Consider the following 23,458-nt stretch of genomic DNA (forward strand, 5'->3'; position numbering starts at 1 on the left):
GAGACCAAGTAGGACAATGTGAAGTTTCCAAGGAAAGAACCATGTCAGTTGTGTCGAACCTGTTTCAGTCAAACACCGCGAAAGCGTCGGTAACATAAACAAAAAACAAAAAGTGCTCTTTTCCCCTGAAGCCACCACATGAGGGAATTTCACCTCCAGGACCAGATCGCCGAATGACCATGATATAGTTTCCACTCAGAACGCCGTGACAAATGATGCCTGATTAAGTCTGACCCAAGATCGTGTGTGTAATGCCAGCCAACCCAAAGTTTCTCGCAAGTCATTAATCTGCTCCTATCTCATCTCCCATGGGGAATGCTTCCGTAAAATTGAAGGCTGAGTTATCACCATCTTGGTCGTGGAGGAACGAATCAAAGTCAAAGTCATTGAGCACGTCACCCGAGTTGAGGGGGTTGGCCAACTCCATGCCGCCGCCATCAAACTGTAAGCAGAGTTAGTATCTAGTTTCACCACTAAGGAGATTGCACGTACCAATGGGCCAAAGCTGTTATCCATACCCATCATTTGATTGGGGTCGTGCTGAGGAGCTGGTGGCTGAGGAGGAGGAGCGGTTGTTGCAGCTGCGGGAGCATTAGCAGCTGGGCCAGTCGTTGGTTGACCATTCTGACCGGTGTTGCCAGCTTGCCCATTCTTATTGAAGTTGGCAGCATTGGCGTTTTGAATGGGTGTCGCAGGAGCTGGAGTCTCCTGTGATTCATTATTCTCGTTTGAAGGAGTTGCACCAGCATTGCTGAGGTTCTGGTTCGCCTTCTTATTGGCAGCAGCGCGCTTGAACTTGTTAGTACATGCAGAGTATAGTTCACCAGTTAGACATACCTTATCCTTGGCGGTCTCGCCCTTCTTCTTCTTAGGCGCGGCCTTGTTAGTTTGGCTAGGAGTTGGCGGTGCAGCTGCTGCTTGTTGAGGGGATGCGGTCGTCCTGCTGTTGGCTCCATTTGCGCCAGCGGGTGGTGCTTGGGGAGGAGGCATCGATCGTTGCTGGGGAGTTCCCTGAATCTGAGGACTTTGCTGCTGCATCTGCTGAGGTACCATCTGTCCATTAGGTCCTTGCTGCCACTGCTGAGGATTTCCTTGAGGCCCTTGGCCTGGCTGGCCTTGCTGTTGTCGTGCGGCGGCCATCATCTGTTGCTGGTTCATCTGTCCATTGAAAGGTGCACCAGGGTGAGAGCTAGGGGGTCGCATGCCGCCGTTCATCGGAGGTTGGCCTCCCATGTTGCCATCCATCTGCTGCTTGAAGAAGTGAGGTGCCATGTTGGGATCCATCTGGTTGCCCATGAAGTTCATGGCCGGGTTGGGAGAGCCACGGGATTGACCACCCTCGGGGACCGGTGAAGGAATGCCAGAGTTGTTCATCTGGGGTGTGCCGCGCTTCATCTGCTCAGCAGGGTTGGGCGAGGCACCTGGTCGCATGGCCTGGGGCGAAGTATCCGGGAACTGGCCGTTGGGTCCAGGAGGGCCACCTGGTTGTCCGGGTTGGCCTTCGCGGGGCATGCCATTGCCGCCGACGGTATCTTGCTCTTGGCGGGCCATCATGAGTCGCTTCTTGTTCTGCTGCTCTAGAAGCATTAGCTGCATTTGATAGTCTTGGAGGGCATGGTTGCTTCCCCCTCCGTTTTGGGGACCTCCAGGTCCCGCCCGGATGCCGCCTGGGCCTCCCATCTCGCCTGGGTTGTAGAACGCATTGAGAGCAGTTCCATCGGGACCCTGGGCCATCATTGGGGATCCTTGGCCTTGAGGAACGGCATTGGGCATCTGCTTGCCTCCCATCTGAGTACCATGGTGTTGCTGCAGGTTCTGCGAGTAGGTCGCGATCGACTTTTGCTGAGCGGCGGGCGGGGCGGCGGCAAAGTTCTGCAGCTGCTGAGGATGTAACGAGTGAGGATTGATACCATTGGCAAGTAAGGTTTGTTGAGCGGCGGCAGTATTGGCTCCTCCGGGCATCTGCTGGCCTGGCATGCCTTGACCGGGGCGGCCATTAGGCATCATGCCAGGCTGGTTAGGGTTGAACGGTGCGCCGTCGATGCGCTGTCGCTTGGAAGGCGAGGGAGCGTTCTCCCCAGACGTTGGTGAAGAAGGTCTGTTTTGGCCATCCATACCGGAGGGATCTCGCTGCATCTGGTTCTGCTTGGCCTGCTGTAGCATCATTTGAGGGCTGGATATCACTGTTAGGCGAGGGGCTTGTAGTACGATGAGAAATAAGATACTCACTTATTTTGGCTGTTAGCCATGGCGGCGCGGGCAAGATTGCCCTGCTTCATATTCATCATGCCGCCGTTCTGCATGTTGCGCATCATCTGATATTGCTGCGCAGCCATGTCTGGTCTCATCCCTCGCAGAAGTTCCTGCTGTTGATTCTGCTTTAGCCGGGATTGCTGCTACATTGCCACCGAGGGTCAGCATTGGTCACCAGCCAAAGTGGTTACCAAATGTTAGGGGCATGGCAGTCAATCTGACACCATCATCCATTGAGTGGGTGAGATGCCGGATTGGAGTACCCTGGGTGGCAGCATGACAGAAAAAAAAAGATGGCTTACCTGAGTATGTTGAACATATTGATTAATGGTATTGTTTCCGCTCTTGGCGCGCTGCGCGTAGTAAATGTCCCAAAAGACGGAGAACCACTCGTAGAGAAAAGAGGTGTCGGAAGCAGGCATGGGAAGCTTTGGCGGCGGCAAGTCTTCAGGGAGTTTGGAGTCGATGTCGTCCTTCGAATCGGTATCCATGGGGTCGTCGCCAACACCGTTGATGATATTTCCGTTCTCGTCGCGACGACGGTTCGCGCCATCCTTACCGAGGACATTGACCTGTTGATCGCTGGAAAGGAGAGATCGGGCGCAATCGTACATTCCCATGCGGATAAAGTATTCGTAGATGTAGGTGTTGAGAATGCTGCGCTGGTTCTCGTTTGCCTGTTGGCGAGACGCGGCGGCGGCAGCCGCAGCGGCCTGGGGGTTGACGACGCCGTTGTTCATCATGGGCATGGGGGCACCTCCAACAGGGCCACCCATGGGGTTCATGTTGGCCATGTTGACGTTTGGATTCATGGCCATGACAGTTCAGAAGTAACCGGAGAGAAGACAGAGAGAGGCCTATAGGCTCTGCTGCAGCGACGACAGCAGTCGGGGGCTCGTGTAGCCACGGGGGCGTGCCACCAGGCGGAGCAGCGCTGGATAGCGTCCCAACGTGGACGTGACGGGCAGTGAAGCCAAAGGTCGCGAGCGAGGGGATCACCAGCGAAGGAGGCGTGGACGCGGTCCAAGTTGCCAGGCGCGCAGTCGGGCGGGGGGGCGAGGATCGCGAGAACCACGAGACCAGGAGACCAGAATGGGAGGCGAGCCCGAGTAGAGGGAATTGGAGGATCGTGTCAGGCGTCGGCAATCGGCGGAAAGGAATATCGCAGGAAATCAAAAGTGATAAAAGCGTAGCGTGCACTGTTGTGCGATAGTACGCGATGCGATAGTCGACCGATAGTCGATGTCGCGGTGATGAGTAGGAGATAAGAAGTATGGAGGATGAATATGGTGTGGTTGGTTTGGTGTAGGTTGGATTTGGCGGAGTGTCGAGGTAACTGGGAGTGGAAAGTGGGCGCTGGGCTTGTGCTTTCCTGAGGTGATGGACGCTGCCTCAGTTGCTAAGTGTAAAAAAACGAGTGCCTGGGGTTGGGCATTCGCCAGGGGTGGGAGGGTACTTGTGGTTCTGCGGGCAGCTCGGGCAAAGGCCAAGTACCTTGGAGAATTCAACGGAACGCCCCCAAGGACAAGCGGGTACCTCCAAATTATATGCTGAGTGCCCTTCTATCCAAGTACCGACAGCAAACGGAAACGATCCAAACGCCAGACGGACGGGAACAGTGGAGGACGGGGAGAGACCCAGTATAAGGTAGATGCAGTAGGTTGATCAACGTATGTCAAACTCTGGCTGCAATTATCAAACGCGACGGATACCCGCCGTTTGGAGCTCTTCAAAGCAGATGGCACAACGGCCGAGGAGGAATGAGGTGCTTTGTTTGATGGAGGAGGAAAAGGTGTGAGGGCGAGTAAAAGGGAGCAAGACAGAGGTTGTGGGTGAAAAAACGTGGTCGGTCCTTGATTTGGGCGGTGGGAATCCCTCCAGTCAGTGAGTGAAGGAAAAGGAGGAGGACGGTCAAACTTTTCTTCTTCCTTCTTCCCTGTGAATCGCTCCCTGAAACTTTGTCAATTGACAGAGTCTATGAACAACGGCCAATTAATCATGTGAAACCTTTATTTATTTTTACCAAACGTTTCCCAACTACAGCATTGTGATGTAGCCCTCTCTCCGCATATTAGAATTGGTACCAACAGTCAGTGATGCGCCTCCGATGGTTAGATGCATGCAATTTACAAGCACAGCAGACCTTGCTCCAAAACGGTAAAAACACAAATTACAAGGCTGGCCGTCTGTCAAAAGCTTAGGTTTCCCTGGGACCTGGAGACAGATCCACCAAATTGGGATGCCTTGACTCCTTGCAGCTAAAAGAAATCGGGACGGTCGATCATAAGAACGAAGGGACGCATATAAGCGAATCCAACGTAAACATTGAAGTCAATTGCGAGACGTTGAAACCCCCTTCGAGATTCTGTCAGAATTGACTATTTTAGTCCCTCATTGTTCTCTGTGATCCTCTTCAAAGACATTCGACTTGGCCACAAACTGCCGAGACCGGTTTGATGCACATGGAACATGTACAGAAGGGAGGCTGGCTTCTAACCGGGGTTAAGCACAGGGCTGCCAACGTGCCCTGTGAGGCTCAGTAGGCTCAGCGCGTCTCAGCGACGCTCAGCGGCCTAGACCGCAGCTGTAGTGGATGCTCTTCAGGGGCTCTCAACCAAGGTTCGCACGTTAGCGGACCCGAATGATCATAGGTCACGTCACCCCACACAATGGACCCTTGATCTGAGGGACGCGCCCTGGGGCTAGACGGCCATCCTCGCCATTGGCGCGCTGAGTTTGTCGCGTTACATTCTGGTACGTAAATCTCAGACCAAGGTGCGTAATTTTTGGACTGTTGCTCGAAATGTCGCCAGTCTTGAGACCTCAGGCATGATATCGGAGACATAACGGTAGCCCTTTTGCCTCAGGCATATGTGTTACCGTCATTATGGTCTGAGAGCAAGAAAACTTCTGACGCTGAGCCAGGATGCCAAAATCAATGGGTCGGAAGCCTGCTGAGAATTGCCTGAACTTAGTTGAATCTTTTCATCACCCATTCACAAAGCCCTGGGTTTTCTTGCCTCCCTTAGTCAGGTACCTCCACTCACAAATCCCGTTTGACTGCCAATTGATCATCCGTCGTTTCGCGGGGATTTGACGTTATCAATCTACTAAAATCTGCCCCTTGTGGGATGGAGCTTCAACTGTTCAATGTCCGGCGGGGTTGAGATATCTACCAACAATCTACGTCGCGTTTGTGGATAGTTGACATTGTGTTTGTGTCGGTTGCTGATTAACTCATAATATACGTTTGTGGAAGCAGAGAGAAATTAAAAACCAATATCCATGATGCCTCTCTACTAAATGAGACGAGGGCCTGGTTGTCTTGGTGCTCTCGCTTTCATTTATTACTGCAGTTGCTCGTAATAAAACAAACTTCAGCTCGCAATATACCAGCTCTTATTGCCCAGTAAAACGAATGCAAAATGTTTCATCTTAATATTCTGGCTCTATCACTATGCGTGAGCTCAATCAACCGGCATTTCCAGCCTAGCACGTGGCTGACAGCTGTCTTCCATGGGTATCTACACGTGCCATGATCCCAAGCCAACTCTCGCAAGATTGCTAAAACGAAGTTTGTTCCATAAGTAAGTTTGCTTCCATGCCAATCGTCGTGATCGGCACAATCTTGCCGTCTATGCCGTCGACGATCATTTGGGGGCATCTCCCCCTGAAAATCTAGAATTTCTCATAGCCACCCATCCATCTGTGTCCTGCAATTGCTAAATCGTCGTCACATAATCACATTCATAGCCCCCCCCTTTTGCATCTCTTAGTCATCCTCGGGGGGCAGTTCATCGTCGATGTATCGAATTAGCGATACCCTCATCTCTGTGCTGTCATTGCCCCGCAACACGTCACTGACGAAGTGAGCTTCAACTTGCATTTGCACCATCTCCAGAGCTCCTCGTAGCACTCCACACAGAATGTTGGAGTACCAAAGTTGATCTTGCGCTCGACCATCGTCGGGGAGCTCGACGAAGTCGGCCAAGGGATTCTCTTCGAATACCAGTGAGAACTGGTCATTTTCGCTTGTCCAATTCATCACTTGGGGCGTAATGTTGAGGAATATCTTGAATCCAACCTGGTTCTCTCGTTAGTCATTGTCTAACGCTGCGCATTAAGTCTCCCTACCCTGGAGATCATTTCTGCCGTCTCGCGGAAGTTGGCGCATCGCTTCATGGTGTTGGATTTGGCGAGGTAGTCTTCAATAAGTCGCAGGCCAATGTTGTAACCCATCTTGTCGAGCTGCTTGTTCACCTCGGCATAGTCGCTCTCGTAGTCCTTGCATAGCTGTGCGACGATAGTTCCGTAGGTCAAAGTGACGAGCTCAGCGTTGACTTTGTCGATTCGAGTTCTGTTGCTCTGTTAGAGAGGCGTCCCGTTGCGGTCCCAAGCAGCAATCGCTTACTTCCAGATTCTAGAAGCGGGTTAGTCTTTAACAATAATTTGGGGACTGAATAGTTGTCATGATGAACTTACTCCTCGCCCACGCGGGACGCTTTGTTGGCCGCCATTATTGCGGCTGTAAGGGAGGGGTTGTGGAAGAGTTGAACAGCGACCGAGCTCTACAATCAAGAGGACGTTGGCGAGGAGTGAAAAGATCGTAGAAATGGAAGAGACTCCAATATCATACGTGAACAGAGCTATGTCGATGTAGCTTGAACCAGGGAGGTGAAGCAGTAGCGCCAACACCGCTCTGGAATGTCGGTGCACGGAGGGTCGAAACACCGACCTCAGGAACAATCTTCGGCCCGGCCACCAATCAATCGCAGGAGCTCGATTTACTTTGCATGAAGCCCACCACCGCCGTCGTCAAAAAGTAAAGCAACAGGAAGCTCTAAGCTCACTTGACAACCCTTGAACTCGGCAAAAGCTGGCGCATTCACATAATCAGCGTCGCATACGATCGTTGTCTTCCTTGATACCCTTTCAACTTCGCCATGTCCGCCGAAAAACGTCCTGCCGATGGGGATCCCAGCTCTTCTCAGTCGCTCGTGAAGCGACAAAATGTCAACCCTTCTACGGGCGCTCTCGCGCGTCTGAACGCGTCAAGCAATGCGCTGGTGCAATCTGTACGTTGGAAACTGTCTAATTTCTTAGGTCGCTGTACTGACTGATGCAGGCACCAAGGACAAGCGGGCTTCAAGCTCCTGTCATGCAACTCTCAGGACACTCGGGCGAGATTTTTGCAGCAAAGTTCGATCCTACAGGCAACCTGATTGCTTCTGGTGGAATGGATAGATCACTAAGTGAGCCAAGAACAATACCTTCTAGGCGATAACGAACTGACTGTGGTAGTGCTTTGGAGAACGTATGGCGACTGTGAAAACTACGGAATATTAAATGGTCACCGCGGTGCCATTCTGGACTTACAATGGTCGCGCGACTCGGAAATTCTATACAGTGCCTCGGCCGATATGCACCTTGCGAGCTGGGATTTGACATCGGGCACACGAATCCGCAGATATATTGGACATGAGGAGGTTATCAACACTGTGGGCATCAGCAGACGAGGAGAGGACATACTCGTCAGTGGTAGCGACGACTCGACAATTGGAATTTGGGACCCCCGATCGAAGAACGCCGTCGACTATATCGATACCATGCTCCCTGTCACCGCCATTGCTGTATCCGAGGCTGGTAACGAGATATACGCTGGCGGCATCGACAACGATATTCGAGTATGGGACTTGCGCAAGAAGTCGGTGATATACTCGATGCTCGGCCATTCAGACACCATCACCTCATTAAGAGTTTCGCCAGATTCTCAGTCACTTGTCTCGTACGCCATGGACTCTACAGTTCGAACATGGGATATCCGACCTTTTGCACCAACAGAACGACAGATTCGAACCTTCGACGGTGCGACAGCGGGCACGGAGAAGAACCTTCTCGGAGCAAGCTGGGACTCAGAAGGCAAGAGAATTGCAGCAGCATCAGGAGATGGAACAGTCATGGTCTGGTCAAGCGAGACAGGCAAGCTCGCTTACAAGCTGCCCGGTCATAAGGGCACAGTCAACTGCGCAGAGTTCTCGCCAAACAAGGAGCCTATTCGTAAGTATTCTGCTGATCCTCTGCGAGGCGGTGAACTAACAAGTTACAGTACTTTCTGCATCGTCAGACCGCACAATGCTACTTGGCGAGTTGAAATGAGGAGGCTAAACAATAACTCGATATTTAAATCTACTACCCGTACTCTCCCTGACATATTGAACCACGAGATGCGCGCTCCCGTGTCAGGGCTCAGTATTCTGGTAACCTTTATGCCATTGAAGCTTACCATTGAGGGCGTACCAAGGGACGGGCATCCCCCTCACCCTCACCGTGGCTGAATAGTGTAGCCGTTAGGATGACGCAGGGAGCTTTGTGTAACTAAGTCTCTCCAATATTGCTAGGGAGCATGAATATTCAATCTGGGGAAGCTCTGGAGACGGCTAGAAAAGCGGATTACAGCATGCACAAAGTTCTTGAGATAACATTGGGAAGGGTGAAGGAGGCGTTTATGGCTTGTATCAAAAGATGAGACATGAGCTAGGGGCACGCATGGATGTTTATACTATATGTGCAAATAGTCGATTAATAGTAAGCCCTTGAAGAAACAAGCCACATCAAACACGATCAAAACTCGAGGGAGATGTTATCTTCCAATGAAGTTAGTTGTATGTAACCCTTCCTCAGACACTATCCAATGATTGTGAGGTTACAGCTGCATATAGCCAGAATACTTGGGTTTCAGGTTCATACCCCTGGTTGGCTGTGAGGCGCTCCAAGCAAAATGCGGCGTACTTCAACACGAGACGTTCAGATGCAACAAGGCAAAAAGGCTCTGAAACTTATAAGTTCGTGACATAATAGTTGCGGTTTAAGCATAACACAAAGTAATTGTGAAAATATGTGATGGCATCATCTTGAGCTGAAGGCCGACGGTCGACCTCCAGAGATAAGCCGCATCTCGACTAGCTCTGAAGCTGGTTACCCCTGGATAGAGCTCGGACTGGGTAGTAATTTGTAGATCTCCACCTCCCACGTTTTTCCAACACGCACGGGACGTCCAATCTATTTTGCTAGAGCAACTTATCAACTGTAGCAGGTTAATTTCGTGGAAGCCAACCAAAATCCATCGCCACAAACAGCCGTAAATTGTACAGCACAGTAATCACATCCTCAATCCCTGTTGTTTATGTACATCCTTCGACAGCTGAACCTGGGCTCCTCCTTGGAGAGGGGGGATATCCCTGACGCGGTTTGTCCCTTTCGGAGGACCCGTAGGCTAAGGTTTTTGAACATGGGTCCTTGAACCTTTCAGTTCAATCAAGGGGTCGAAAAAGGGAACCTCGTGTGAAAACGACAAGACAAACGACGGGCCATCTGCCCACTAACATAATTAGATCATGACTGAAGCCGGTGCCATTTTTTGCTTTATCGAAACCTGACCCTCTTTTATTGTCTCTCGCTGCCGTCTTCGTTCGGTCCCTTTTGGCGTTTGTTGTCTCAGAAAAAGTCAAGACAGGTTCTTGAATCCTTTTGTTATTTACTTGTTGTAAATCTTGTTCCTTCTCTACTAATAATGACCGAGATGGTACAAGTTTTCATGTTGAGCGTGTAGTTTTATCGTATGTTCTTTTTTATGTTCTCCCGTGGACTGTTGAAAATTCACGATAGCGCCGCCTTAGTCGCTTTTACCTGAGTCGTAACGGATCTATATACTGCCTCGGGTGCCCCCGTCGAAATATGGACTTGAACCGTTCTGACATGGAGAGGCTTCGTGCTGATCTCATACAACGATCAAGGATGGAGCGAGGTGGTAGTCCGAATGGAGGCGACGTCAACCTCGACGTCAATGTTGATGTCGAAGCTCAGCACAATATACAAGAACCTCGTTCGAGTCCTCCGCCCCTGTCACGGTTGCTGAGTCGGAGAGAACCTGCTTCAATGACGGGACAAGCTCATCTCGCCGAGATCGAGAGCGTCAAGTCTCAAGACTCGAATACGAATCGCCCTGGGGGCTCTCGAAGATTTGCTGTACCGGGGTTCCTGCGAATATGGGGACGTAACAACACCACACCACAATCCGACGATATTCGCATTGCCACAGCTTCTCCCGCGCCGCTTCTACCCATCGCTGAATCTCAGTCACCGACGAGACCGGAACCTGTGGCTGCACCTTCAGAATCGCATCGATCGCGACGTCAAAGACGACAACGAAACCCTCCTCAAGACCCATTGGAAGCACATCTCTCTGAAATCCTGGGTGGATCAACTATTAGAAGGCATCGAAGAAGGAGGGAATACCATGAAAGAGAACGTGACCGCCACAGGTCGCGAAGAAGTCATCAGCGACATCCCAAGTTCTTCCTGGGCTGTATACCATGGGTTCGATCGAGGCGCATGAGAGCACAGATCCTGAGATGTTTGACTTCAGGTCTGTTTCTTATAATTCTCGTCACTGTCTGTAAGTCAAGACCCAATCGTGCCGCCTGTATAATTGCGATACTGATCAGGAATAGATCTCGCCCTTTCCATGACACACAAGGTCAACACGCGCGAAATGAACATCATGCTCATTCTTGTCGTCTTGTTCGCCGCCGCCTTCTTCTTCCACGGTCTTATTAGACTGTGTCTCCTAATAATAAAAAGTAATCGCGAAGCCGCTGAGCGGGCAAATCGACCTCCTCGGTATCGTGCGCCTCGATATGCTGTACCTCCTGTTCCCATTCCTGTTGTTCTTGCGCAGGATGAGGAAGCTGTCGGTATGGAGAGTGAAGCAACAAAGACACTACCACCAGCCTATGGACGATGGCGTGAGACAGTGGTATGTATCTAGCCTGTAACTTTTGACAGGATGACGCTAACAATTTGCAGCGAGTTGATCCCGATCGTCTGTTCTGGCAGCGCAACGAGGCCGTGGACCTTTCTCAAATAAGACCTAATACTCGAGCTGGTCCCAGGCCACCGTCGTATGTGTCTGAAGATGGTATATCATATGTAGTCGAGGCGCAACCTCGATCAACTGCACCTACAACTGAAGTGCCTCTACCAACACATCCATCGGAGCTTGGTAGAGTGGCTAGGGTACCAACAGAGTAGGAATCATCAAGGGACAATTTCACAGGGCATAATAGCGAGCAATGTGCATGGTTTATATGAAAGCGAAGACACATTTGAAGACCCAGAGCCTCTCAGAGGCATTGTCAAATCAGCGTACACGAGTATCTGCAGCATTGATATCACATATTAGTGAAGTTTTGCATAGTATTGCTTTTTGAAAGGAATTGAGGTTCAGGCTATGAGATACGAGATACCAGATAGGAAAGGCAATACTATAGGCTTGCTCTCAGGTGAGGTTGCTCGTGCCTGTCTATCGGTAATTAGAGACCCAGTCGCAGTGATACTCAGCAGGTGGTGGTTGCTCAATCTCGCGATCAGGTTATCCCTCTCGTTTGAGCACTGAGCAGGGAGTAATTATCTCGCGGCGAGTCTCGGAAGAGGCGTGGGGTTGCCATGGCCGGGGTTTGACATCACGCGGTTATATCCCATCCCCTGCCAACTGCAGCTGGGCCAGGAAATCAAAGTTCCCAAAAAAAGGGTTCAACCAAATTCCAGCTTGGAACAAAGACCGCATTAAAGAGGGCATTCTGTTGGAGCCATCTGCATTTTGCGTTTGCATGATAGGCCAGTTGGAGAATGAGGTTGGTTGTCTGTATCACGTGAACACCTTAAGGTGAATCAGTGCTTCATCAATTCGCTTGGCAGGCACAGCGAGGCCAGATGGGAAAGCATCGCTTCCTCCCTAGGTAGTGAACTCTCATTCTTTCCTAAAGCAGAGAGGTTCGAGGCGAGATGTGAAGGGCAAGGGTTAGTCCTGATTGGAGCGTGGACTCGACCCCCAGTCAGTGGCTTCTCTGCCCTTTGTCCTTTTAGTTCAGCGCGTTTAGAGCGTGTGTGATGATGGTAAGCGAGGGTCAAGGGAGATTCTGCAGTTGACTGAGTGAGTTTATGAGAATGAGTTGATCTTGGATAGTGACTGAGTTATGCTTAAGCTACTTTATCTGATGCGTATAATCACAATTCACGCTCTACACTTATTCAGAGCTCATTCAGGCTTGAGGTTCAACAACTGTTACACAGCTATATTCATTCCACCGAGGCAATTCAATATGTACCAACTCCATTTCCCCTCCCCCTCCCTCCCTCTTAAGTTAGTCCAAAAGTCCCGTCCACTTGGCTAACTAATCCCACTTCAGTCGCGCCGCTGAGTGAGCCAGCCTGAGCAAGCCTGAGTCGAGGTCCGCCCCTCCCCACATCCCAAACATCCACAATCATCATAATGGATCCCGTTTCCGTTCTGATTCGACTCGTTTGTGGGTGGTAACTCGACTTAGGCCTCGTTAGTGTCAGTCTCGGGGGTCGGGGGTTGTCCAGTCGTATGGTGAAGAAATGGCAGGCAGTGTGTGTCATTCGCTCCTTGCGCTGTGTGTGTGCCCGCGGTTGGGTGCTCCCCTCATTTTGAAAAATTTTTAATTCGAAAAATTATTCCCATTTTCCCATTCCATTTAGGACAAAACAAAGAACCATACATAACGAATACTGTTTCTCTTTGGTGTTGAAGTGCCATTTTTCGGTGTCTCGATACCTCTCTACCTATTCTTTATTTTTGTTCAACAAAATCCACTTATTGGACCATCGTTGTTTTTTACTTTTCCCTTTTCCTACTATACCTACCCATCAAGCTCCCTCCGAGTCCATAAAGGTATGTTGATGCTAGAGCGTGCGTTGCTGCATTGCGGTTTTTGGTTTTGTGCTGCTGCTGTGTTTTGCTGCCCCTCCTTTGCGCGACAACAACGCCCATATTCGACATGCCTCGCCTATCGCAAATAGCGAAATACTTTTGGCCCCCGTTCTCGAATTTATCGAATACAAAATCAATATCGAATTTTTGTTGCGATTCAAACCCCGTTTTCTGCTCTCAAATCCGTCGATGCAAGAAATCCCTCGTTTGAAGCTTCGGCCTCACAACAACCCACTTCCAAAAGCCTTCCGTATTTGGCCTCCGTGTACGACCCGATATTCCGGCGCAAGCTCCGGCCTTCAACGGTCCGCGTCCGAACTATATCGCCTTTTATCTCCCGGTTCTCTCGAGAGCTCTGATCTTGGTGTTGCCCCTCGGCACACTCGAAGTGCGGGGTTGACGATCTCGGATTGTCAGAGCTCATCATATGACTACCAATTGGACAATCACATTGTCCCGACCTTCAGTATTGGAACCGAGTTCAACAAGAGCTGCGGTAGCCTCAACGGCATTTGCGCCACTACGAAGCTTATGACGACTTGGAACAAGCCCATGTCGCCGTCGACCTTGGGTTCTCGACGCCTACAAGGGCATATTCGACCTCAATCAATGGACGGATTATCTATCATTCCATGTTGGACCAAAGACACGATGGAACATGCCGCTCTGATGTACCCTGGAGTTGCGACAAAATATCCATACTGGCGACTAGGCGACAGCAGATACACAGCAGCAGCACCATAATGCACAACTAAACACTGCATTGAATACTGTAACTAACTTTGTTGATTCAGACCTATCTTCAAAATGTCTTCTCTCTCTCGACGTGCTTGCTACAAGTGTGGCAATGTTGGCCACTACGCTGAGGTCTGCTCTTCTGCTGAGCGTCTCTGCTACAACTGCAAGCAGCCTGGTACGTGCCAATGATGTGTCAAGACAGACTTGATCTAATTTCCAAAAGGCCACGAGTCCAACGGATGCCCTCTTCCCCGAACCACTGAGGCCAAGCAGTGCTACCACTGCCAGGGTCTTGGTCACGTCCAGGCTGACTGCCCTACCCTCCGCCTGAGCGGTACCGGCACCAGCGGCCGCTGCTACAACTGTGGCCAGCCCGGTCACCTTGCTGTATGTGATGGCATTACCCTGAATTATGGACATAACTAACTGATATAGCGCGCCTGCCCCAACCCTGTTGGTACTACTATGGGCCGTGGTGCTCCCATGGGTCGTGGTGGCTTCCCCGGTGGTTACGGCCGTGGTGGTTTCGCCGGTGGTCCTCGCCCTGCCACTTGCTACAAGTGTGGTGGTCCCAACCACTTTGCTCGTGATTGCCAGGCTCAGGCCATGAAGTGCTATGCCTGCGGCAAGCTCGGTCACATCTCTCGGGATTGCACTGCTCCTAACGGCGGTCCTCTCAACACTGCTGGCAAGACTTGCTATCAGTGCGGTGAGGCTGGACACATCTCTCGTGACTGCCCTCAGAAGAACGCTCCCGGTGTTGGCGAGATCCCTCAGGAGGTTGATATCAGCAGCGTTCCTGCTCCTCCCGTTGCTTCTATCGCTCCCGTGGCTTAAACAAACCCTGGAGTTGGCTGTTGGTGTATGCCCCTGGTGGCGTATGTCCCAACAGCGGTTCAGAGCGTCGTTCTGGGATGGCCGACACTTTTGCTTTTCAACAGTTGTTCTTTTTGATGCCGACACGTGAACATATCACTACATCCTTACTCTCAAATTATTTCTTTGTTTTGGTTCTTGTTCTTTGATCCGAAGCATGCATTTGCCAGCATCACTTATCTGGCCTCGACTTGCATGTCATTTTCGGTCCGTCCGAATTCATCTTTGAACCTCTTTTTCATCTTTCACTTGAGCGATGCCACATTGTTCCAGCGGTGGTACATAGTCGATGCAGCATTGTTGCTACCACGACCCGCGAGGAAATGTCGGTACTTGACAAGGAAAGATTTCTAGCAACGAATTTCCTTTTTCCAACATTCACCTAGACTTGTTTGCGTGGATCCTTGGTTACTAGGGGGTCTCTGAACGGCTTGTCCGTTATCTGACACCTTTCCTCAGATACAACCTTGGATCATTCACCCAAGGACTACTACTACGATTTGAACGACAGACGCTGTCACGTAGCTCTTAACGACTTTCGAAAATTACGGCACCCTGCGAAGGATATACCCCGCGAGGCGATGTGTTGGTTGTTGAGCTTGGAAAAGAAAAGCGCAGAGACTCAGGCTTTGATCAGTGAAGATGTCCCGCTAGGATGCGGGTGAGATTAAGCCTCGGGAGAGCTTGTGTTGTCGCCTGGCGGCAGAAAAGACCAGTGGATGCGTGCGTGAGAGTGGTGGGCTGAAGGCCAGATGATCAATGATCATAGGGGATAGGATGCTGTTTCTTGTGGGTAACGGGTTTCTGATTGCGCTGATGCATGAAGAGCTCGTTCGATGCGGAAGATGGCATTCTACAGAACGGCAAACAAACAGACAAGCAACACAGTTTGTGAGGACAGAAGCCTTTGAAGTACTGAGGCTTCCTTACTAATGGCTGTTTGCTTGTGCTCATTGTTTTGGCGTGGCTGATGGATGAGGAGTGGAGGCTGCAGTGGTGGTTAGTGACAGACGCGCAAGATGCGGCGAGAAGAGTTGTAAATGATTTGATACGCACCCATAACCCCCAATGAAGCGAAGTGGCATCAACGAAGCAGAATGTGTGCGGCGAGATGTGTTGATGACTGAAGATTGTATTGTATGAGTATGAGCATGAGTACTACGACTGGCGTTGTGTTTGTCACGGCAATGCTCTTGTATTGGTACATGGGACAAGAGCATAATGTCTCGGCGTTTGGGATCATCATTTTGGACGGTTGGTACACGATATGTATAACTCGGTAACTAATCCTGTCAGAGTCAGGACTCGACAGGTTGTTTTTGTTAGGTATGGTTTGGTATAAGGTATATTGATCTGGCACAGATCAGAGGCGTACGCAAGGGCAAATTCATCGAAGGCATGGAATGACAACACTGGTAAGGCTTAAAAGAAGGGAAATTGTCCTTCTAATTAACATTGCTCAAGATTATGAGTATCAACTTAATAGTAAAAAAGGGATTGCAGTTCACTGTAGTATTGTTCATCTATTCCCAACGCTTGCAATGAGTTGATCATATGCATTTACCATAAATTATCTAATCACTCCCTTACCCAACCCATCTAATTTACCCATCAGTCATCATTTTCGTTGTTATGAGGTCCTCCTCTAATACTGACAAATACCACCAATCTCATCGTCCATGGTCCACGATCCAGCAAGACCTTTAATCTCCACATCCTCCGTCAAACTAACATCATCCTGCAACGTCTTCCCCAAGAAGAAATCATTTCTCCCCTCCGTCTGCATCTTCCTCTTCATAAACCGCCTCGTCCACTCCTCAACCGCCGGCTCGCCCGTCTCATCCCTCGCCTGCTTCAAGAACGGAATAAGCGCTGTGCCGCCCGTACCCTTCTGGTTCTCCTTGTTCTTGCGCGATGCGACTGCGAGGTTGAGCTTGTTGCGGGTCACTTCAGGGCTGCGGGAGCGGCTGCGCGCGCGGACTTGCTTGGACGGGTTGATGATGTAGCGTGTCACGATGGCGATGTGCTTGTCGCGGAATGCGCTTAGCATGGCGAGACAGGCGTCGTAGGCGAGGCAGAGTTGTTTGTCTGAGTGGTGGGATTCGACGTATTCGCGGATGTTGGCGACGTTGGCTACGTCGTTGAGGAAGCGGGCGTGAGGACCGGGCATGTAGCGTCTCATCTCCATGATGAAGTTGTGTCGGTTCGCAGCACGGCCTCGATCGCTGTCTGAAGAAGGATCGCGAGACTCTCCTGTCGGACGGTGCTCAATTCCAAGAATGACATCGAAGAATTGGATCAGACTGCTCTGAGCGTTGCTGCCACCGCTGTATTGTCGATATTCCTCAGTGCCGGAACCGTCTTCGTAAATGACACCATTAGGGAGGCCAGCCTCCGCCATGTTCTTGCTTCCAGCAAGGAAAGGTCTAATTCGGTGATAAAAGATGGTAGGATCGCAACTCTCGTGCATCCGCTGAAGAATATTCGTCAAGTCTGTGAGACGCTCTGCGAAAGTGCGCAGACAGCGCGTAACGGCAGCACTGTCTCCATGACGAGCAGCAGCAATAGCCGTCAACATTAAAGGAATAATTGGCGCGCCACGAGCCTCAATAGCAACTGAGACAAGGTAGAACCATGATTCATCAAGAGCTCCAGTATATGTGTTTAGAGTGGCGAGGTTCTCAAGGTTATCGATATCCTCGTCAACAAAGAGGGGTTTAAAGTTCCAGAGACAAACAGCCGCATACGTCGCAACGGGCGGCACTTCCAGATGCTCAGAGATCTCCAGTAGCGGAACAGAGATAGATGCAGGAAGTCTATCTGACGGTGAATCACCACCCCAGATATATCCATGGGCCATGAAGCCGAGTAGTGAATAGGCACGTCGCCACTCAGCGTCATGCTCAAGACCGATTGTCGACAGAACTGGTAATCTGTCGATAACACCGCGCAGTCTGCGGCTGAGAATAAGAGCCTGGAGGTTTGCGGCGATGGCCTCCCATTTGTTGTAGTATGGATCTGGGAGACGGGTCAAGGGAAGAGTATCCGGGAGGAAGCCGTGAGTTGGCGAGATGCCGTACTCGGCTAGGACTGGGATAGAGGGAAGCATTTTATGTGAATATTCCCTCTAAAAGTTGTTGAAGGTTGTAAAGAGGAGAAGTCACAAGCTGAAACAGAGAATCAGCAGATGCGAAAGAGCCGTGTTCCGGGAACCGGAGACGGAATAGTGGGGCCGCTCCGGAAGGATCAGATCAGAGAAGAAATAACAACGATGCTTTTAAAACTCTGGGGTAGTTGAAGCCAAGGCCGGTAGTTGTGGAATAATGGATATGATGGAGAAACAAAGAAAGAACCAGCTTAAAAAAATTTAGTTCTGGGGATAGACTACAAGGTCTAATAAATGACTCTTCCTATGTTTTCTCGTGCTAGTTTCTGCGGCGAAACGGTCGAGCAGAGAGCATGATTGGCCGATTCGGATGAGTGGACAGTTGCGAGAACCACTGTAAAGAGGGAGGGTTCTAGAACGCCACATGGATGCAGGAAAAAGGTTTAATTAGCGCGCATAATGTGTTTTTCCCTGGTTGTGAACTTGTAAGTGCCAAAGAGGTTGCGGAGGGACGGGGCTGTCTGCGGACGTGAAGCCGGATTTTTACTCCGTCTTCGGCCGATGTGATGGTGTTTGGATTTGTAATTTACATTTACATGTGATGTTTTGTGGCTTGGGGTTTGGGGTTTTGATAACGTTGATGGGAGGACATTATTAATTGATGTTATTGCGAAGGGTGTTGTTGAGATAGAGTTGAGTCTCTGAATGGTTGGTTCTTGTTACCCTATAGCTAGAGGGAAATGTCTCGGTTTTATTTCCGGCGCGCAGATCACATAACTAAATAGTATTCGATAGAGTATTTGGCTGTTGGTGGTTGAGTCACCAACGGCCAAGCGGTCTTTTGTTCACTTATGTTTCAGTCATGTTGGTGGAAAGCGACAGGCAAATGGCTTCAACCACCCGAAACTCAATCGTTGTGAGACAGAGGTTATCCAGATTATGTATGGCTCCCATGATGTGGCCTCCTCAGCCTTGTTTAAAAAGTAATTAACTCGGGCAACATAACCATTAAGAGCCACTGATACCAGAGTTCTTCTCCTACATATATAACGATAACGAAGACAAACCTGTACTCACTCACCATCTCCCATTTCAGTTGCTTCAGTTGGTGTTGAAGTCTTAAAACCCCCACCCCCACTATCCGCGGCTCGGGTCGATTTTAGGAAGGTGCACGGTACGTACTCCATTACGTCGATCGCATGAGGTCCAACATGGAAGACGCACGAACCACCAACACCGAACCAAGCTACCTCACGACGACCTTCAAGGTCAGCCTCAGATGTGAAGAGCTCCATCTTCCTTGATATCTCCATAAACAACTTGGATTACTTGGCAAATAACACGATGCCTGTCCAGCAACATGTGCTGAACTGGCTCTACAGCGTTCTCACAAGCGTACGTATCTCCTCCTCCATGCTTCCCCCGCTCGTTCACAAGAGCTGACTTGAACGCGCTACAGGAGTATCACGATGTGAATCGTGCCTACAACGATGTCGCGCAGGCTCTCGACCGATTCCCCTCGCTATCGCCGCGAACCGATGTGCACAGTACGTTCGCATAGAGCTATCAACCAGCTTGCGCTCTAAACTCCAGCTTTGTCGCATTCGGATATTGACCCTCACCAGCGTTCTCGAATGGCGCCAATGCCTTGTTGCTTCATCTCTCGGGAACTCTCCCTGTTAATTTTCGCGGGACGACGTACCGTTTCCCCATTTCGATATGGGTGCCACACGCTTATCCGCGAGAACCACCCATGATATACGTTGTGCCGACTGAAACCATGATGATTCGACCGGGACAGCATATCGATCCGCAGGGTCTGGTGTATCATCCATACTTGGTGGGATGGGCTGAATTCTGGGATGTACGTTGCCCCCAAGCCACAGCTACAATGTGATGTTTTGTTGCTGATAAGATGACCAGAAATCTAACCTAAGGGACTTCCTCAACATCCTAACCGACATCTTCGCAAAAGAACCTCCAGTCGTAGCTCGGCAACCACAGGCCCGACCACCTCCAGCTCAAGCCAATCCGACACCTCCTCCTGTGCCGCCTCTGCCTCCTGGCATGGGATCAACCTCGCGGCCTGCAACACAAGATCCGCATCCCTCAGAACAGCCACGCCCTCCTCCACCACCCCCGAAGGGCCCTCAGACTACATCGCCTGCGCAGACACAATCTCAAAACGGACCGCCTTTGCCCCCAATCCCTGGACGCTCCCCGGCGCAGTCCAACCGCATGTCACGGTACGACTCAGCTCCTCCTCTGCCACCTCAAGTTGGAAGTCCAAATGCACAGGACCCAAGATTGCCTCGCCCTCAGGAGCAGTATGCGACTCGTCATATACCGCCTGCTGGACCGCCAATGGCTGCACAACCTGGATACATGAACGATACCCAGTCGTTTGCGTCTCCGTCACAACAACAATGGCAAATGCCACCACAGCATCAGCAATATCAACAGCCTCCACAACCTCCGGCATGGACGGCCCAGGCAGCTCCACCACCACAAAGCCCTGCAAAACCACCACCACCTCCTGATCTGCTTGATGAGCCATTGGAGTTAAGTTTGCCAAATAGTACCGTAGCGGCTCCTCCTATCCCGCCCAATCCCGAAAAGGATGCGTTGTTGCGACAGTTAGCTCAGACACTGTATTCGATCAGGATGCGCAGCCGGCAGCAGAACGACTCAAGCATGGCTGGTTTGCAGGCACAAAGAACAGCAATGCTGTCAGCGATACCAGCCTTCCAGGCCGAAGGTGGCCAGTTGACACAATTGTCGAATGTCTTAACGTCAAACTCTAACATTCTACACGATGCTCTTCATAAAGCGGATGCAGTGATCGAAGGATCCAAGAGCCACCCTGTTCCAGATGTTGATGAGCTCCTTGTAGCTCCTACAGTAGTCGCAAACCAGCTATACACACTAGTGGCAGAGGAGAGAGCTATAGGTGACGCCATATTCATGCTTGGACGGGCTGTCGAGCGCGGCCGCATTACACCAGCAGTGTTTGCCAAGACGACAAGAACTCTTGCTAGAGAATGGTATCTGAAAAAAGCACTTGTGCGAAAGATTGGGCAAGGAATGGGCCTGGCCTCATGATGGGATACCATACGAGATTTGGACTGACGCAGCTCCCTTGCCAAGCGGGGGTTTAGTATTGTTCTTACAGCTGGCAGCCGGGAGGAGCTCCAGGATTGGCATCGTGCATGGAGTAGCAGTTACGTGGCGAGGCACTGGGCAAACTACGACAATTAAGAGGTGGATTGCAACATACTTTTGAAACGAAGCCAAACGAGTGAGTCGACCGGCTAGCTGGATGCCCGTGAAGTCTATCTTGCGATCTCAAGCCATCGATACGGCGAACAGCTCCCGATACGGTTGGAAAAAGACTGGGCAGATTAAGAGTCTAACGATCGAGACCAAAGCGGATAATTAAACTCTTGATATCAAAACGGACCCCATATCAAATCCACTCCCCTTCCCCCATCCATGACGGCAATTGGCGTGCACGGAGTCAGGAACACGGGGAAAAAGAAACGAATCCGTCACTTGGACCGTTAGCTCTCGGCCTGTCAAGATATGCACGGATCGATCTTCTGCGCCGAACGAGTCTAGCGGGCTCAAAGAACAATACTAAGCCTCAAAACGCCACGAACTGCAAGAACAATACTAAGGCCAACCTCACCCCCACCGACCTTGGTATTCTTGGTTGAATGTGATAACACCCTTTGAATACAAATCCTGTTCCTGGACTACATTCTTCCTTGCCGCTGACAATATCTAATTATTGCTTGCCAAGTTAGCTTAACTGTTTGTTCTTCAAGACCGTTCTCGCCTGGTGTGATCTGTTTAACCATGTTGCCACTTTCTCAATTCTCTTCAGCGTTATACAAGAATTCCCTTCTCACTTCACTTCCATTCTACTCTCTCTTATATATATCTTGAAGAGCTCAGACCTCTTAGTTCTCCGTTCGCTCGTGAACTACATCCATCCATCTTTGCCACGTTGAGATCCGATCAACATCTACCAACAGCCAACTCCCCTTTCACTTACACTTCACTCATTTCACTACTGCTTATCAGATCGCAAGCAATGTCGACTTTTGATCCGTTCACGCAGAACGTCACGTTCTTAGCAGCAGATGGAAACACCACCATCAGCATCCCCGTGATGCTCGTTGACGAGATGCGTCGCATGATGGTCAACACCGTCATCAACTATGCCACACAGCTCGGCGCCTGTCTCGTCATGCTTGTCGTTCTCCTCGTCATGGTGCCCCTTTCCAAGTTCAAGAGACCGTTCAACGCTCTTCAGATCCTCAGTCTCGTCATCTGCTCGGTCAGAATGGTGCTGCTTTGTATCTGGAACATCTCCAAGTTTGCCGACTTTTACCCCTTCTGGTCTCATGACTTTAGCCATATTCCTACCAGTGGGTATGCACCTGCCATTGCTGCCAATATCATCTCGCTCTTGCTCGTCATCTCGATCGAGACGATGCTCATGAGCCAGGCTTGGACGATGGTTAAGCTGTGGCCGAATCTGTGGAAGTATATCATCACTGGTCTTTCACTCGTCATTTCTCTCATGACGATTTGTGTGAGGATTGCTTTCACGGCTGTTCAGATCGAGGCGAATCTCGATACCATTCCGCCGTGGCACATGCTCTGGCTCATCAAGTGGACGGTCATCATGAACGTGTCTTCAATCTCATGGTGGTGTGCCATCTTCAACATCAAGCTCATCTGGCATCTCATCTCCAACCGTGGTATCCTGCCATCTTACAAGACACTCAACCCCATGGAGGTCCTTGTCATGACCAACGGTCTCCTGATGATCATCCCAGGCAAGTCTCTCCCTCACAACCACTCGAATTCCTCACTAACACTCCACAGTCATCTTCGCCTCTCTTGAATGGGCTCACTTCGTCGACTTCGAAGCAGCATCTCTCACCCTCACCTCCGTCGCTGTCATCCTCCCCCTCGGCACCCTCGCTGCACAACGCATCGCCGCCAGCAACGCCAACAGCGCCAACACCTCCGGCGCCTCCGGCGCCTCCAGTGGCATCTGCTACGGCGTCAGCGGGCCCAGCTCCTTCACCGGCTTCAAGGCACCCAGCTTCAGCACCAACCGCAGCGGCACCACAGACAGGCCTCACGTCTCCGTGTACGCCCGCTGTGAGGCGGGGACTTCGTCTCGCGATCACATCAACCCCGAGGATGTTGAGCTCGGCAAGATGGACGGTGACCATGTCCGGGTTGACAAAGCCTTCTTGCAACGTGAAGAGCGGATCTAGGCCACCCTCTTCAATTTCAGCTTCCACGAAAAGACTGCTTTTGGAAAATGGTATTACATGTTCATGTTTTCGACCAAAACAAAACTTCTAGCGCGGCGTATCGGCACAAGTTGCTTTCTTCATTTACTGCTTTTCTTAGCGAACAGCTTTCATACCCAATGCGGTTGATGATGCTTGAGATAACTCACATACTACATTCTTTAGTTTATGATATCTCTTTTGAATCGACGGCTTTTAATCATGGACGATGCTATCCATGCCTTACTTCTCTAGTTAAAAGATGGATAAGCGCTCAAGCGCACAATAGCGATGAATACATTCAGATTGCCAACCCTGCCTTACCCACTGTGATGCCCAGTGTTAGTTTCAGAGTGCTATGTTGTCAGCTGGAAGGTA

The 23,458-nt window shown here is 50.6% G+C and overlaps 9 protein-coding genes; 6 read left to right on the forward strand and 3 right to left on the reverse strand.

Moving 5' to 3' along the window:
- Window positions 1-283: 283 nt before the first annotated feature.
- Window positions 284-3,047, reverse strand: FFUJ_07982 (related to Som1 protein; the record flags this gene model as incomplete). XM_023578296.1 has 5 exons in its annotated part: window positions 284-442; window positions 493-789; window positions 838-2,173; window positions 2,230-2,396; window positions 2,556-3,047. 5 exons carry the CDS (start codon window positions 3,045-3,047, stop codon window positions 284-286), a joined length of 2,451 nt encoding a protein of 816 aa, XP_023431127.1.
- A 2,978-nt stretch (window positions 3,048-6,025) lies between these two features.
- On the reverse strand, window positions 6,026-6,770 carry FFUJ_07983 (putative protein BET3; the record flags this gene model as incomplete). XM_023578297.1 has 4 exons in its annotated part: window positions 6,026-6,337; window positions 6,388-6,610; window positions 6,665-6,673; window positions 6,736-6,770. 4 exons carry the CDS (start codon window positions 6,768-6,770, stop codon window positions 6,026-6,028), a joined length of 579 nt encoding a protein of 192 aa, XP_023431474.1.
- A 426-nt stretch (window positions 6,771-7,196) lies between these two features.
- On the forward strand, window positions 7,197-8,409 carry FFUJ_07984 (probable U5 snRNP-specific 40 kD protein (novel WD-40 repeat protein); the record flags this gene model as incomplete). XM_023578298.1 has 4 exons in its annotated part: window positions 7,197-7,328; window positions 7,379-7,505; window positions 7,555-8,310; window positions 8,360-8,409. The coding sequence occupies 4 exons, from the start codon at window positions 7,197-7,199 to the stop codon at window positions 8,407-8,409; spliced, it is 1,065 nt and encodes a 354-aa protein (XP_023431128.1).
- A 1,578-nt stretch (window positions 8,410-9,987) lies between these two features.
- FFUJ_07985 (uncharacterized protein) lies at window positions 9,988-11,343 on the forward strand (the record flags this gene model as incomplete). XM_023578299.1 has 3 exons in its annotated part: window positions 9,988-10,708; window positions 10,764-11,068; window positions 11,119-11,343. The coding sequence occupies 3 exons, from the start codon at window positions 9,988-9,990 to the stop codon at window positions 11,341-11,343; spliced, it is 1,251 nt and encodes a 416-aa protein (XP_023431129.1).
- A 1,891-nt stretch (window positions 11,344-13,234) lies between these two features.
- On the forward strand, window positions 13,235-13,789 carry FFUJ_07986 (uncharacterized protein; the record flags this gene model as incomplete). The annotated part of the gene is made up of 1 exon (XM_023578300.1): window positions 13,235-13,789. One exon carries the CDS (start codon window positions 13,235-13,237, stop codon window positions 13,787-13,789), a length of 555 nt encoding a protein of 184 aa, XP_023431130.1.
- Window positions 13,790-13,852: 63 nt separating this feature from the next.
- FFUJ_07987 (related to hexamer-binding protein HEXBP) lies at window positions 13,853-14,620 on the forward strand (the record flags this gene model as incomplete). XM_023578301.1 has 3 exons in its annotated part: window positions 13,853-13,958; window positions 14,007-14,170; window positions 14,219-14,620. The coding sequence occupies 3 exons, from the start codon at window positions 13,853-13,855 to the stop codon at window positions 14,618-14,620; spliced, it is 672 nt and encodes a 223-aa protein (XP_023431131.1).
- A 1,684-nt stretch (window positions 14,621-16,304) lies between these two features.
- Window positions 16,305-17,768, reverse strand: FFUJ_07988 (related to tryptophan 2,3 dioxygenase; the record flags this gene model as incomplete). The annotated part of the gene is made up of 1 exon (XM_023578302.1): window positions 16,305-17,768. The coding sequence occupies one exon, from the start codon at window positions 17,766-17,768 to the stop codon at window positions 16,305-16,307; it is 1,464 nt and encodes a 487-aa protein (XP_023431132.1).
- Window positions 17,769-19,109: 1,341 nt separating this feature from the next.
- On the forward strand, window positions 19,110-20,867 carry FFUJ_07989 (related to component of actin cortical patches LAS17; the record flags this gene model as incomplete). XM_023578303.1 has 4 exons in its annotated part: window positions 19,110-19,160; window positions 19,225-19,312; window positions 19,391-19,629; window positions 19,689-20,867. 4 exons carry the CDS (start codon window positions 19,110-19,112, stop codon window positions 20,865-20,867), a joined length of 1,557 nt encoding a protein of 518 aa, XP_023431133.1.
- A 994-nt stretch (window positions 20,868-21,861) lies between these two features.
- FFUJ_07990 (probable pheromone receptor) lies at window positions 21,862-23,062 on the forward strand (the record flags this gene model as incomplete). XM_023578304.1 has 2 exons in its annotated part: window positions 21,862-22,591; window positions 22,662-23,062. The coding sequence occupies 2 exons, from the start codon at window positions 21,862-21,864 to the stop codon at window positions 23,060-23,062; spliced, it is 1,131 nt and encodes a 376-aa protein (XP_023431134.1).
- Between the last annotated feature and the right edge of the window lie 396 nt (window positions 23,063-23,458).

Source organism: Fusarium fujikuroi, chromosome FFUJ_chr05 (genome assembly GCF_900079805.1).
Source record: "Fusarium fujikuroi IMI 58289 draft genome, chromosome FFUJ_chr05".
In the NCBI taxonomy this organism is placed as follows: Eukaryota; Fungi; Ascomycota; class Sordariomycetes; order Hypocreales; family Nectriaceae; genus Fusarium; species Fusarium fujikuroi.